Below are 15,648 nucleotides of genomic sequence, written 5' to 3'. Positions count from 1 at the left end.
TTGTTTCCAGTGCTTGATCCAGGCAATAATAGCTGACGGATGAAAAGGGAGAAGAGGGGAAAAAAACATTTTATGCTCACGCATATATCTATATAGGCCATTTTGTATTCTCATATTGAGAACTATGGGTGTGCATAAATATTCCTTTGATAAAGTTTCCAACTATGACCTTTAAATTTGGCCCTTTGGGAAAAAGTATTACTCCCCAAAGTAATGACTTGCAAAGATGCTGCTTACCAGTCAGCATATAATAATAAACAAGCAAAGAAGAGTATTATTTTAGCTTTACTACATTTTAATTAAAGCTGTTGTTCCTAGAAGAAAATAATTCATAATTTATAAGCCAAAATCTAAGATATAAATTAAAATCCATCTGGGCCCAATGTCTCAAGAGATGTTAGCAATTTAAGAATGATGTGAAATGTAGGTAACATACTTAATTTCTCCATAATCTCTTCATCTGTCATTTTGGCCTTCTTTTTCTGTTTGTCTGAAGACTTGGCACCACTATCAACATTAGAATCGCCAACTGGTGCAGGAATAGGATCAATAACAGACCGTGTATAAATCTGCAGAGAAACAGTTAATTACTGAGGCTTGAGGAAAAAATATTTTTAGGTATTCTTACTTGCACACCATTCAGTTCTCTCATTTTTGACAAAAACTAAGTTGTCTCTGGTATTATAAAGAATGAGAATAATATTTTCAGACTTGTCTTATAAAAGACTGGTAACTAAGGAATAAATGTGAGACATTTTTCTTTGGCACATCATGTATATATTTTAAAAATCTGTCTAACAAAACAGCAGATTCTTGAACGAAATGATAGTGTTAACCAGATCTAAAATTATAAAATAACAATGAAGCAAAAAGAAGTACAAGTTTAAAAATCATGTTTTCTCTACAAGAGAGAAATAAAGAGCAAAAATAGTGGAAACCTTGATGTTGAAATAACTATTATTAATTCCCACAAAATATTCACACAAATATAATTTCCACCATTTCATTGCAAACAGCCAGTTCTAGGTGGTAAAAAAGACAGAGCTCTCTATCATTAGGTGAGGAGCCAACGGCAGTCCTTAGAGCCTCCCCTGCCTACCGTGCCAACACTTCGTCATACTCCACTGACTTTATTCGTATTAGTACAGGGAGAGGGACAGGACTCTTTCTGTCCCTATCTAAAGTTATTATTAAAATTTCCCATATCTGTTAGAAACTTCACTCTTAGCAGCCTCCTGAATGACACCAAGGCTTTGAGAGAAATGTACAATCGAAGATAAAATACATACTTTGGGAAAGAGGTAAGATACAGTTTTAGATATAGTAGTTATCTGCACTGAGACAAACAGAGAAAAGGCAGATAAACAGATGAATTCTCTGGAAGAGATGGTATAATAGAGAAAGAAAAAACAATGAGATAGGTATTTTAACTTTTAAAGAAGCCATTTGATTTTAATTTTCAAAACACTAGATTTTTGATGAGTGGTGTTTAGGTAAAAATCAAACTTCCCATTCTAAAATATTTTAAGCCTGAAGGTTTTTAAAATTAATCACTGGAAGTAAAATAAAGACCTCTGTTTTTAAAAACATAAATGCATACACACACAACCCAATTCACTAATCAGAAACTCACTGATTTTGTATGATCTGGTCGTGGGGCAATAACAGGAGGAGCGGTCTCTTCATCATCGTCATCTTCCTCTGCTACTACTGCTGACGTCTCCGATCCCTTGGTGTTCAGCTGCATTTATCACATGACCGAAGTAAGGAAGACAAGTCAAATATAACAATACATTAAAATATGACTTTCTTTTTTTTAAAACATACTTGAAAAAGTATTTCTTTAGTAGCTCATTTTAAAATGGTAAAACCTCACAGGTTCTAATATAAACACTTGAAAAAGTAAAGGTGACTCTATACACTATAGAAAAGTAAATTCATAAAATAAATGTATACAGTAAATACCAAGTATTCTTTAAGAGGGAATTTATACACTTTATAGAGAATTGTATACCCTTTAAACAAGCCCCCAAAGTAGACAATCCCTTCATTTGTTAAGACCAAAACCAAAAATCCTCTGGGCTTTGTGTAAGTCAGAGTCATTTTCAGTTATTATTTTGTTGGAGGGAGTGGGGTGTGGGTAAGGTAATTAGGTTTTTATTTACTTTATTATTTATTTTGATGGAGGTACTGGGGATTGAACCCAGGACCTTGTGCATGCTAAGCACGCACTCTACCACTGAGCTATAACCTCCCTCCCCACTTTCAGTTATTTAAAACACTCAGATTCACCAGAAAAAGTGGCGGCTAGTGAAGCAAAAGAGGAAGGCATTATCCTTTATACCAAGCTTATTATATGCCAGGTGTGTGCTAGCTGTGTACTTTATATGTTATTACATTTAGTCTTCAAATAAATTCAGGAGATCATGTTCTCCTAATTGAGGAATTGAAAATAAAACAGTGACTGCAGGAGGTATTTGTGCTTACATGAAAACATAAGAGTTTCAAACAACTCTGAAGATTCTGACAGACTTCTACTGTTCAGTATATTTCCACAGTCTATATTCAGTAGAATGGGGCCAGAGGAAAATGCTGGCTAGTTCTTTGCATTCATGTTTATATATGGAAATATTATTAAAAGTAGCTAAACTGCTCTAAAGATCATAAGTTTTAGTTACTTTAAGCATCATCTGAGGAAATTCTATTTGTTTAATATAGCTTCCTCAACTAATCAAGTGGCTAGCTAAAAACAAACATTAAGTGGTTATTTCTGATGGCTGTAATTTATTTTAGAAAGTAAAATAAAAACTAGATTTGTTTGGGTAACTAATAAATTAGAACAAGAGCTATAAGACAACATATTAACTTACTGCTGGTGTTCCAGAAGTGAAGCCATCTTTCTCTGAATACAAAACAGAAAATAATGCTAAGTTAACAATTCAAAAAAATAAAACAATTTCTATACAACGAAAGAAAGAAAAGATAAAGCAGAGCAAGTAAAATGTTCTTAGACTGATTTCATTTTAAGTTGAATTACATTTTGAGAAAAATAGTATCAGTATTCAAATAAAAATTTATGTAAGATTGAGCTAACAAGCCTCAAATCTTAATGGAACTCTTGCTAAAAATCACTGAATTGTACACTTCAAGTGGGTGAATTTTATAGCTGTTAAAAGTTTACTTGAAAATGTACCTGTCAATCTGCATTTATTAAAATAAATCAGAAGTTTATTCACAACGATATTTTCTCCACCAAACTGCTAATCGAAGAACTTAAAGCAACTGATCATTTGGACCAAGTAACTATGTAAAAGGAAAATTATTGACAAAAATTTTGATCAATATGAAAGCAAACCCCTGAAGGCAAAACACAGTTCATGAAGACTAAATATGAACATATTCATTCTGGAGTTTAGAAGAGCAAGTTTTGTTGTTTTACTTTTTAAAATGCCCCCATCTCAACACATATATGAACATATATATAAATATACCATTTTCTGTTTAAACATTTGACTTTAAAAAAGATTACTAATTTACACACTTGAGTAGTTGACAAAATTTCTAGGGACAAATCTGACCTTTTGCTAAAGATGTACCAGATTACATAAAAAAGGTCAAGATCATTTGCCAAGTGGTCTCTATTTCTTCCTTTGACACACCTTTTATTTCTGCAAGGATGCAACCAAGTAAGTACAACTAATTAAAACTACATGTATAATTTTAGCTCAATCATATTGTTTTTTAAGAACTACATGTATGACTTGAGGGGACAGAGAAACATAAAATGACAATCTGGTATGTAATTAGCAAAATCCACCCTGAGGGAGACAGGACAAATGATCCTGTTTCCTCAACAAATAAGTTGCAAGAAAAAGAGGCCTGAGAATCAGTGTGAGGGAGGGGAAGCCTAAATATCCAAAGAGGTTCAAGACATACAGTACTCCACTGTAATGTGTGGACTTTATTCTGATCCTTACTTGAACGAGTAAACTTAAAAAACCCACTATTCTCCAATTCTTACCTAATGATATTCCAATTCTTTTAGTTCTAATGCTTATTTTATGTTTTTATATTAGATGAGCTTCAATTTTTGAGGAGACAAAAACTTTTTTTTACTTCAAAGTCTGTGTTTATATACAGTAAAACATCCAAAACATCCCTCCTCCTGTCCCACTAACAATAAATAACGTTTCTAGTATGAGCATGCCTATAAATTAGGCTCTTTCCCTTCTATTGCTGGAACTCATCCAAAACCTGTGAAGAGGGAAAACAAATAAAAGGCAGAAAAAATCTATTTGGGCAAAACTAAGAGATTAATATAATCCCCAAACTCCAAATTATGCATAAGAGCTGCTCCAATCAGTTTACAAAAGGTAAATCTATGCAGGGGGAAAAGCAGAGACAACTACCATAGCTCAGCTTTTTATTTAAGCAATCTTTTTATCTAGAAGTGCTCCACAACTCTGCAGTCCTCTTTAAGTCAATCTTTTACCACGGTCTGATATCTTACCAGGAGGAGTAAAGCTCAGATATTTCTGCTTCACTGTGTTGGAGTCATAGAACTTTAAGACATCCAGCACGGCCTGAGGATTCTTCTTTTGCTCTAGTTTGGTGATATTGGAGGTCTGTAATAATCGAGCCCACTGTTCTGGCATGCCCTAACAAAAAGATATTCAGAAATTAGTTGTTTTGAATTGCTCCAATAAGATCAATTTCCAGAGCTAAGTGACAAAATATATAAATAAATCAATCTACACAATTGTAAATTCTAAAAAGTCTAGTTTTCTGAATCTATTTTGCATAATTATAAGCAATAGGCCCAGCTCCCTCGGAAAAGAATACATTCAGCCACAAACACTTTTATAAGAAGAGAAAAGCACTAAGAATTCACAGGTAGTATGTGGATACAAAAGTTAACTTCAAACTTAATACTGAAAGGAGGTCTGAATGCCGCTTTATAAATGAGTCCCAAATCGGTAAACTTACAGTGAATTCTCCAGTAACAGCATCAAAGCCAACATGGATGGTGTGCTCAAAATCAGATGGAGGAGAAATTTCTGGCCTTTCCTTCTCTTTCTTCTTACTTCCTAGAGGGCATTAAAAAAAGAGCCTATTTAAACAAGATTATTTAAATAAAGATTAGTAAATATACCCTTCTCCTCTTGTAATGTCTTTGGTACATGAGTAATGCTGGCCTCATAAAAGTGACTTGAGAATTATTCCTTCCTATTCAATTTTCTAGAATTTTATATAGAATTGGTAATATTTCTTCCTCAAATGTTTGGTAAAATTCACTGATGAAGCCATCTGAGTCTGCTATTTTCTTTGTGGGAAGGCTAGTAACTATAAACTAAACTTTCCTAATTTAGGGTTTTCAGGTTACCTATTTTTCTTTGAGTCTTTCAAGAAATTTTTCCAGTTTATCTAATTTGTTGAACTTATTTGTATGTATTTGTTCTTAATATTACCGTATCTTTTTAATATCTGTAAAATCTACAGAGATGCCATCTCTGTCACTCTCAACATTGGCAATTTGTGTCTTCTCTGCCTCCCTACCATCCCATCAGTCTTGGTAAAGGTTTGTCTATTTTACTGATACTCGCAACAAATCAGCTTTTGGTTTCATTGATTTTTCTGTATTTTTAAAAAATTTCACTGATTTTTCACTTTGAATTATTTTTTTCTTTTCATCTGCTTACGTTGGATCTCGCCTGCTCTTCTCTTCTAGTGTAGTAAAATAGCTTAGCTAAAATCATGGATTTGATCTCTCTTTTCTTTTCTAATATGGACATTTAAAACTGTAAAGTTCCTCTAAGTACTGTGTTAGCAGCATCATAGATACTGATGTCCTGAATTTTCATTTTCATTCAGTTTACTGTACTTCCCAAATATCCTCTTAATTTCTTCATTTATTTGGAAGTGTTTTTATTTATTTTCCAAATATTTCCAGAGATCTTTCCACTGATTTCTAACTTAATTACATTGTTGTCACAGAATATATACTTTGTGACTTGAATCTTCCTAAAATTCATTGAGACTTTAAAAAATCGTCCCAGAATATGATGTCTTAGTAAACATTTCGTGTTCACTTAAAAAGAATAGAGTATTCTTCTATAAATGTCAATTGATCAAGTTGGTTGTTAGTTTTAGCAATTTTTTGTCTACTTGTTCTAACAATTATTGCAACCAGTGTACCGCAATCTGCAACTATCATTGTATATTTCTTCTTGAAATTCTGTTTTTGCTTTGTGTATCTTGAAGCTTTGCTATTAAGTGCATAAATATTTAGTTCTGCTATACCGTCTGGTATATGAAATAACTTATTCCTTATCCCTTAACTATTTAGAGGAGAACTTCTTGCTCTAAAATCTACTTTTTCTGATAATAACCTAGCCAGTCCAGGTGTCTTTTTTAGCATACTTCTAAAAAGTATTTTATTTTAACCTATTTTACGGCTTTATATTTGTTAAGTGGATTTCTTACAGGAAGTATATATTTAGGTCTGCTTTAGCAATCTGATTGATACAGTTGGGTTTAAACCGATCATCCTACTTACATTTGTTTTCTAATGACATCTATTCTTCATTTCTGCTTCCCTTTTTTTTTCTTAACTATGTATTAACTACCTCTCTGCATACCATAAAGTTCACCTGTTTTAAATTGGACAATCCAATGGGTTTTAGTACATTTATAGAATTACGCATTTAGTACATTTACAGAGTCACTACAACATAACTCTGGGACATTTTCATCATTCCCAAAAGAAACCTCCTTGTACCCATTAGCAATCACTTCCAGTTGCTCCCTCTGCTCCTCCCTCAGCTCTAAACAACTACTAATCTACTTTCTGTCTCCACAGATTTGCTTAATCTGGCCATTTCACATAAATGGTATCATATAACATGTGGTCTTTTGTAAATGGCTCTTTTCACTTAGTTTAGTTTTTGAGGTTTATCCATGTGAGAGCACGTATCAGTGCTTCATTTCTTAAAAAACTAAATTATCATTTAAGAGATTTAGGTAAGAAAAAACATTTACCATTTCCAGTGATTTTCATTTCTTTATGTAGATCCACACCTCCATCTGACATCATTTCCTTTCAGCCTGAAGGATTTAGTTTAACCATTTCTTATAATGCAGCTGTGCTGGTGTAACTTCTTCCAGCTTATGTTAAAAAAAAGTTCTGTTTTCCCTTCATTTTTGAAGCATATTTTCAAAGGATATAGAATTTTAACCTGACAATTTTCTTTTTAATTTAAAGTTTTTATTTTTTGAAAAAAAATTTTTTAAATTTAAGTACTTTAAAGATGTTGATCCTTGTTTTCTGGCTGCATTGTCGCTTACATAAAGTCTTGTCATTTTTTTCCTCTATATGTAATGTGTCTTTTCTTTCTGACAGCTTTTTTTTTTATTTTTTGGTTTATAACACTAAGTATTTTTTTAAAACAGACTATTTTTTAGAGCAGTTTTAGGTTCACAGAAAATTGAGTGTAAGATCTGGACATTTTTAAGATTTTCTCTCTATCATTGGTTTTGATTATGTGCTTTGGTGTAGTGTTCATCATGTTTCCTATGCTCAGAACCCATTAAATTTCTTCAATCTGTGGGTTTATAGTTTCCATTAAATTTCGGGAAAAAAAATCAGCCATTTTTTTAAAGGTTGTTTTTTTCTTTTAAAGTATTTTTTTAGTGTCTTCCATCCCTTCCTTTGGAGACTTCAGTTACACTTACATTAGTCTGCCTGAAGTTGTCCCACAGCTGTTTACTTTTTTTGTGTGTGTATGTGTATATATATATATATTTATTTATTGAAGTACAGTCAGTTTACAATGTTGTGTCAGTTTCTGGTGTACAGCATAATGCTTCAGTCATACAGGAACATACATATATTTGTTTTCATATTCTTTTTCACTATATGTTACTATAAGATATTGAATATAGTTCCCTGTGCTATACAGTATGAACTTGTTGTTCAGCTATTTTATATATATTAGTATCTGCAAATCTCGAACTCCCAATTTATCCCTTCTCAGCCCCTTCCTCCCCTGGTAACCATAAGTTTGTTTTATATGTCTGTTCACTTTTGTTTAAGCCTTTTTTTTTCTAAGATTCATTTTGGATGGTTTCTATTGCCATGGTCTTCAAATTCACTGATCTTTTATTCTGCAATGTCTAATCTACTGTTAGTGCTGTCCATTGTATTTTCCAACTCCAGAATTTTTATTTTATTTCCTTTTTATATCTTCCTTCCCTTCTTCTTAATGTGCTGAATCTTTCCTTTGGGGTCTTCAACATGCGGGATACAGTCATTTAACTATTTTAATGTCCGTGCCTACTAATTCTATCATCTGTGTCACTTTCGGATTGATTCCAGTTGATGGATTTTACTCATTATGGGTCTTTGAATGCCTGGATGATATTGACTGGATACCAGGCACTGAAATTTTTGTATTCCTAAAAATATTTGTGAACTTCTGGGACATAGAAAGGTGATTCTCAGCTGTCTACTCATATAGGAGAGAAACAATTTTAGAAACAGTTGATCCTTTTACGTATTATTTTTTAAATTTTCTAAAAAAAAATTTTTTTTTGTTAGGCAAGACTGAAGTAGCATTTAATCTAGGGCTAATTCTGTCCCACTAGTGAGGCAAGACCTCTATCCAATGTTTTCTTCTCTTAATGCTGGGAACAGGAAATATTCTGGGCCTTGTGTAAGCTCTAAGGGCTGTTCCCTCTAATAATTTCCAGTGTTGTTTTTTTTTTCCTCCAGCTTTGGGAAGTTTCCTCACATGGATGTGCTACTGAAGACTCAAAGGGGACTCTCTGCAGATCTTTCTCTCTCTTTCCATTCAGCTCTTCACTCTCTGGTACTCTGACTACAAACTAGCAGCCTTGGCATCCCCCAATTCCCAGCCCTGTTTTTCAACTTTAGGAGACCACTCAATTGTCCCTTCCTATGCTGGAAACTCTGCAAGCAACAGTAGGATCAACTGTAGGACTCATCTCATTTGTTTCCCATCTCTTAGGGATCACTTTCCTTTAGTCTGATGTCCAACATCCTGAAAACCGCTGTTTTGCATATTTTTTCCCCAGTGCTTTAGTTTTCTTAAGTGGGGAAGTAAATCTGTTCCCTGTTACTCCATCCTGATTGGAAGTATAATAGATTTTGCTGTCTTATCTCTGGTATAATGAAATTTCAGGATGATGTGATTCACTGTGTTGAGTACTCTGTGAGCTCCTTCCACCTGGAAATCATATTCTTCAGATCTGGGAGGTTTTTTTCCTATTATTTGATTATTTTTCTTTGTTCTTATCAGTTAGATCAATTCGTTTTGGTCTGATCTTGTAACAGTTAACTTTTTCTCTCATATTTTCCATCTTTGTATTTTTAACAGTCTAGGGAAATTTTCTTAACTGTCTTCCAATCCTTTGCCTATTGAAATCTCTTGTTTTTGTTGGTAATCTTAAATGCTGATATTCTAATAATTATTTCTCATTGTTGTCTGATCATTTTTCCTCTGAGAATACTTTTCTTGTTTCATGGATGCACTTTATCGCCTCTCTTTGAAAATTATATAGTTTATGTGTGTGTAGTGGCTGGGTTTTATCCCCTATTTCTTCTTCATTCCTTTTTTATCCTCTGTTGTTTCAGACTCTCTAATGTTAAAGGTTTTTCTCAAACATCCGGTGATCCTTTGCTGTCTACTCATACAGAAAAGTATTAAAAAGTTAACTGGGAGATAAGTCAGCCTTGTCATTAAAGATGGGGATAGGGTGTGGGGTATCTAAGATATTTTTTCCCAGGACATTCTGTTTATCCAGAGAAAAACCTTTCAATCACTTGTCTGAGGGCTTTGACCCAAGGTACAAGTGCTCTAAAAGCAGGACATTAGAAAGGAGTTCAGTATGTTAACTTTTTTTAATCTGCCTTGTTTTATTATGGTGCTACACCTTTTTCTGACTCCCCTGACAAGAATAAGGAGCTTCTCAGATTTAGTTCTCCTGAAATAAACATAAATAACATTTTTTTTCTTTTGTTCTCCCAAAGGATGGGAATTATATTTGCACGGCTATGGGATAAAGGAGGGGCCCTGAGGGCTTTCAACACATCCTATATATAGATTTTCAACTAATTCCCCCTCTTTTCAGCTTGCGTACTACACGCAACTCCCACTGCTATATGTGTGTGTGCATGCACACAGGCACTTGTGCTTGGTATCTTGCATATAGGAGGAAATATTTATTAATCAACTATAAACTAATAGCTTACTTTTTACATGGCTCTGAACTGCTAACAGAAAAACATACAATTTCATGTACTATATAAAAGTACTTGTTTCATCTTTTTAAAAAATCTACTCAGCATTCACTTCTGATATGTATCTAGTTGGAAAAGATGCTATTTTCTTCTAAGACCCTGATTATAGATGGACTGGTCCTAGGTATGCATCTAATTCAAGCCACATCAACCATAGTTATCCACACACTCCCAATTAGACTGGCTCAGGAGTGAATACCTAAACTAAGCCAGACTTAGCATCGAGACTCAGTCTCTCACCAGTGAATGAAGTTATAAGGAACAAAGTCCAGGAACTGTTGAGGGCTATATTTCCTAACACATAGAGAAAAAAAAAATCAGTCTGATATAAGAAAGAAATATGATGAGATACACAGAAAGGGGGAAAACAAGACACACAGCAAGAGAATTCCTGGTCCCTGCTGTGTCTAAGGCCCTGTCATATTTTTGAACTTGGAAATGCTGAAAAATTTACAGACATTTAATAGAAAGTTTCATATATCTTAGGAGTATAGAATAAAAAGTTAAAGGAAAGAAGTGAAAACGATTAAGCAGAACTTGAGACACAATACCCTAAAAATCTGTTTAATTTCATTTGTTTTATATAACACACACACACACAAATATTCCCTGTATTTCAGTAGTTCTGGTAGTAGGAGAAAGCGATATTAAAAATGGTATCTAAAACAAAAAGATACTGAAGCATGTCTCAAATCAAACAATGTGCTGGAAGGATATTGCTATGTAAACAGAATCACTGCTTTATAACTCTGGAATCCAAGAACTACAAGGACCAATAACAACAAAAAAACCACAATCATCTTTCTACAGGATGTCCACACAGCAACTGGATCACTTGATGGGAAGTAATGGACTAGGGGAAGAAACTTCTTTTAATAAAAATGCACAAAACTAATAGTTTACTTTCGTTCGTGTACAGGGGGAATAAAAGATTCTTAGTTATTTTTCAACTTCATGACACAACAAAACAAGCAGGCAGACAGCAACAGCTAAGAAGTGGGGACCCTGAGTGATGTGCTACACAAAAGGTACTTAAAAGAATCCTAAGTATGCCACTACCACATTCTTTAAGACCACCACCTTTTAGACTGCATTTGAGTTAGAGTCTAAGGCTAAAAAAAGCCCCTATATCTTTCAAAGGAACACTTTTCTTTTGGTTTAATAGAATCAGTGATTACTCCTTTGTTCTTCTGACCAAAAACAGCTTCAAATTGGGTGAACTAAACTTGTTCCATCACACAGAAGAGTATTCTCTAGGAAACAGGCAGTGGAGTCTGGGCTACTATTATTAATTTCAGAATTAGATTTTTAGACCTGAAGGGATATTTACAGTTCTAATTCTATCATCTTCATAGGTGAAGGTGCATATAGGTTGAATAATTAGATGTGAAAATTGCTTTAGTTTATAAACACACACCACTCAACACTAGCTAACTGAATAGCTTTTAAAAATAAGCCAAGACAATGGCTTATTGCCATTTTCATTATCAACACTACTAGACTTGTTAAGCCCACTTCTCACCTGGACTACTGCAAAATCCTCCTAACTAGTTTCCAACTTCAGTCTTAGACCTCCAACAAAACCTATTTTCTATACAGCTACCAGTCTTGCCTATTTAAGACAGAAACGTAACCAGGTCTTTCCCCTGAGTAAAATTCTGTAATGGTTTCCCAGGAAACAGGGTAAAATCTGAGCTCTGTAGCATGGAATACAAGGCCCTTTGTGACCTGCTCCCTGCCTACCTCTTTAGCCTCTTCTGCTGTCTGTAGCTTTCTACATGCATCATACACTATTATTCTCTTCTCCTCTCTGCTTTCAAATCACACTGGACCGTACTCAGCTCCACGAATGTGCTTTGAGCCCTCCTGCAGCAGGGCCACTGAAACTCTTTTCCAGGCATGGAACATAATTTTTAACTATCAAAATCCTGTTTTCACTTACTAATTCTTTAGTCTTCAGCTCTAATGTTAGTTTTTTAGGAAGCCTTCCCAGATACAACAGACATCTTACTCTATCTCTACTATCACTTTTCACAGTTTGTAATTACATGCTGTAGTTTTTGATTAGTGCCATGAGGGTAGGGATACTATCTGCTTTGCTTGTCATGGAATCTCTGATGACTCACAGAGTGCACATGATACATAGTTAGCAGAAATGTGAAAAAGATTTATTTATTTATTTTCCAATGACATTGATTAAAACCAATAATGAGTAACTAAAGATACTCTAGAGTCTTTCTCTTTTTTAATGAAAATATGAGCTGTCTATTAGTAAGGACAACAATAAGGGATATAAGGTTGAGTACAATAAAATTAATATCTCTAGATCATTACATTAGAGATGGCAAAGATCTTAGGGTCATGATAATTTTTTAAAAATAGAATTTTTTCCCTTTTATACTTCTGTTTCAAGATGATAGAGCAAGCATATAATGTAGCCCTCCCCTTCTACACCAAACCTCTTTATTCATCATAAATCTGTAAGGAACGCCCAAAGATGAAAAGCCATTAGGATAAAACTAGAGAGAGAAACAGCAGCTCAGGATGCAGGCAGGAGAATGCAACTGCAGGTATATTTCTGTATTCATATAAGCATGAATGTGCACATACATCCACATTCCTAAACCTCATTCCTAACCCTTAAGGTTCAGGTCTTGTGAGAGGTGTTAGCTTTCAGAAAGGAACTGTTAAGAGTGGGAGAATGGGTTGGAAAGAGAGAGAAGAGCCCCAGGAATAGGGGGAATTAAACAGCAGCCTACCCTCCAAACATTCCATCTTTTTCTCTCAGTCCAAATGAAAATTGCACACTCCTAAATATCTCCCTCCAAGCAGATTACATAGACTCTGCCAATGTTCTACTCTCAACTACAAAGTTGAATGCAATTCTCCCCAACTTACCAACTTACAAATTCAGTGCAATTCTAATCAAAGCATCTACAGGTTGGTTTCTTTTTTAAGTACGTGAGAAACAATATGTATGACTGGGACACTGTGCTGTGTACTAGAGATTGACACATTGTAATTGACTGTACTTCAATAATAAAAAAAAAGTACACGAGAAACAAATTCTAAAATTTACAGAGAAGAGCAAAGGTTGAAAGATCCTGAAGAACCACCGGGCCCCAGATTTGCTCTATTAGTTATTAAGAATTAGAAGCTATAACAATTAAGGCAGTATAGTATTAGTGCAGGTACAGACAAGTAAGCCAACACAATAAAACAGAAAACACAGAAACGGATCCTGGCACACACAGAAACCTGACAGATAATAGCTAGTATTTGCAGGTCAGTGGTGAAATGATAAAAGTTTCAATAAATGGTCTGGAACATTGGTTTAAAAAAAAGGTGAAAATGATCAAACTGTACATTGGAAACATGTGTGGTTTACTGTACAGGACCCATACCACAATAAAGGTATTTTTTTTAAAAGGTGAAAATGAATCTCTCTTAACAAATACACAAAAACCAAATCCAGATAGTTAAAGGTTTAAACTGTAAAACCCAAACCGTAAAACTTTTAGAAAAACGTAAGACAATATCTTTGATCCCTAGTTTGGCAAAAATTTCTTAAATTACAAAAAGCTCAAACTTTAGACAAAGGAAAGGAACTGATCAACTCAACTACACCAAAATTAGTAACTTTTATTCATCAACAGATACCACTAAAAGGGTGAAAAGGTATAGTGCAACCTGGAAAACTGTATTTAATAACATACAGCTGACAAAGGATTAGTATATAGACTATAAGGAATGTTTATTAATAACAGACAAGGAAAAACAACTGAATAGAAAAATGGATTAAAAAACAGATTTGTCACAGAAAACACAAATGAATAGTAAATTAACATGTGAAAAGACATCTAATCCCAAGTCATCAGGGAAACTGGAATTAAAACTGCAAAGAGATATCATTTCACAACTCTCAAATTGGCAAACATTAAAGTCCCATAATACAAGAATTTGCAAGGATGTTCAGCAGTGGGAACATGTTCTGTGGGTGAGAATGAACATTGAAACAAACAAACAAACAAACAAACAAACAAACGCTTTAGAAAGCAATTTGATAAACCTTGTCAAGTCAAACATGGGAATACCCTGTAACCCAACAATTTTACTACTAAGTATATACCTCATAGCAACCTTTAAGTCTTTGGCCAGGATCCACATCAATACATTTTATATCCTGACCCAACCACACACATACAACTGAAACAAGACTCACTGTGTTCTATATACTCTTATTTATGTTCTATTTCATTTAGTGTTATCCACTATATAGATTTCATAAACCACAATGCAGTGGTTTTTAACATTAGACGCACATTAGAATCACCTGAGGTATTAAAAAAAAATCAAAAGTAAAACCAAAACTGATGCCCAGGTAAGCTTCTGAAGACTGATACAATTGGTCTGCGACGAGCATGGACACAGATTTATTTAATTAAGCTTCCCAAGAGATTCTAATAAGCAATTAGAATCAAAACAACCTGAGGTTTGAAAAACACTGCCCTAGAAGAATACTTGCACATAGCCACCAAGAGATATGTTCAAAAGTACACATAGCAGCATTGTTCATGAAAACAATCCAAATGTCTATTGATAGGAGACCAGGTAAATAAATTGCCATATATTTATACAGCGTACTAGTATAAGCAGTGAAAATGAACAAACTACAGCTACATATGTCAACATCACCAGTGAAAGTGAACTACAGTTATAAATATCAACATAAATCTCAAAAACATAAAGTTCAATGGAAAACATACATCCTGAAAATATGCATATGCTGTAGTATAACTCCATTTATAAAATGTTCCCAAATAGGCAAACTTAAGTCATAATTATTTGGGGATATTATGTCATAAGATTATAGTAAGAAGCAAGAAATTAAAAATGCAAAATTCAGGGTGGTGGATATTGCAGAAGAGGAGGAGGGGAAGGAAAAGACGGGACACGGCAGATGGGGATTTCAGGGCATACTGATAAAAATTCTAGGCTGGGTGGTCACTACAAGAGTGTTTATTAAAATATATACATTATGTACACTATACTCCCATGTGTATGATGTTACTACAAAACTAAAAAATTAAGGAAAAATTCTATTTATACAAAATTCTATAACAGGCTAAACTGATCAAAGGTAAAAAGTCAGACAGAGGTTGCCTAAAGAGGGGGGAGGAGTAGACTGTTTGGGACAGGATGTGAAAGAGCTTTCTGGGGAGATGGATATGGTGCATGATGTGATATGGGGAGAATGGTAATGGCTTACACAGGTGTATCCATTTGTCAAAATTGTATTTCAACATAGGTAAATTTTACCTAAAGAGTAA

At 34.1% G+C, this 15,648-nt stretch overlaps 1 protein-coding gene across 4 annotated transcripts in view; it reads right to left on the bottom strand.

The window, feature by feature from the left end:
- The window catches only part of PAK2 (p21 (RAC1) activated kinase 2), a 74,992-nt gene that overhangs the window by 21,886 nt on the left and 37,458 nt on the right, over positions 1 to 15,648 (bottom strand). For all 4 annotated transcript variants that reach the window (XM_032481480.1, XM_032481476.1, XM_032481471.1 and 1 more), the window contains 5 exons: positions 4,987 to 5,087; positions 4,511 to 4,658; positions 2,871 to 2,902; positions 1,634 to 1,741; positions 437 to 569 (listed from right to left, as the gene is read on the bottom strand). In XM_032481480.1, the coding sequence (XP_032337371.1) occupies positions 437 to 569; positions 1,634 to 1,741; positions 2,871 to 2,902; positions 4,511 to 4,658; positions 4,987 to 5,087 (522 nt within the window). The remainder of the gene's footprint in view (positions 1 to 436; positions 570 to 1,633; positions 1,742 to 2,870; positions 2,903 to 4,510; positions 4,659 to 4,986; positions 5,088 to 15,648) is intronic.

Source organism: Camelus ferus, chromosome 1 (assembly GCF_009834535.1).
Source record: "Camelus ferus isolate YT-003-E chromosome 1, BCGSAC_Cfer_1.0, whole genome shotgun sequence".
Taxonomy (NCBI): Eukaryota; Metazoa; Chordata; class Mammalia; order Artiodactyla; family Camelidae; genus Camelus; species Camelus ferus.
This window is presented reverse-complemented; position numbering and strand designations above follow the sequence as displayed.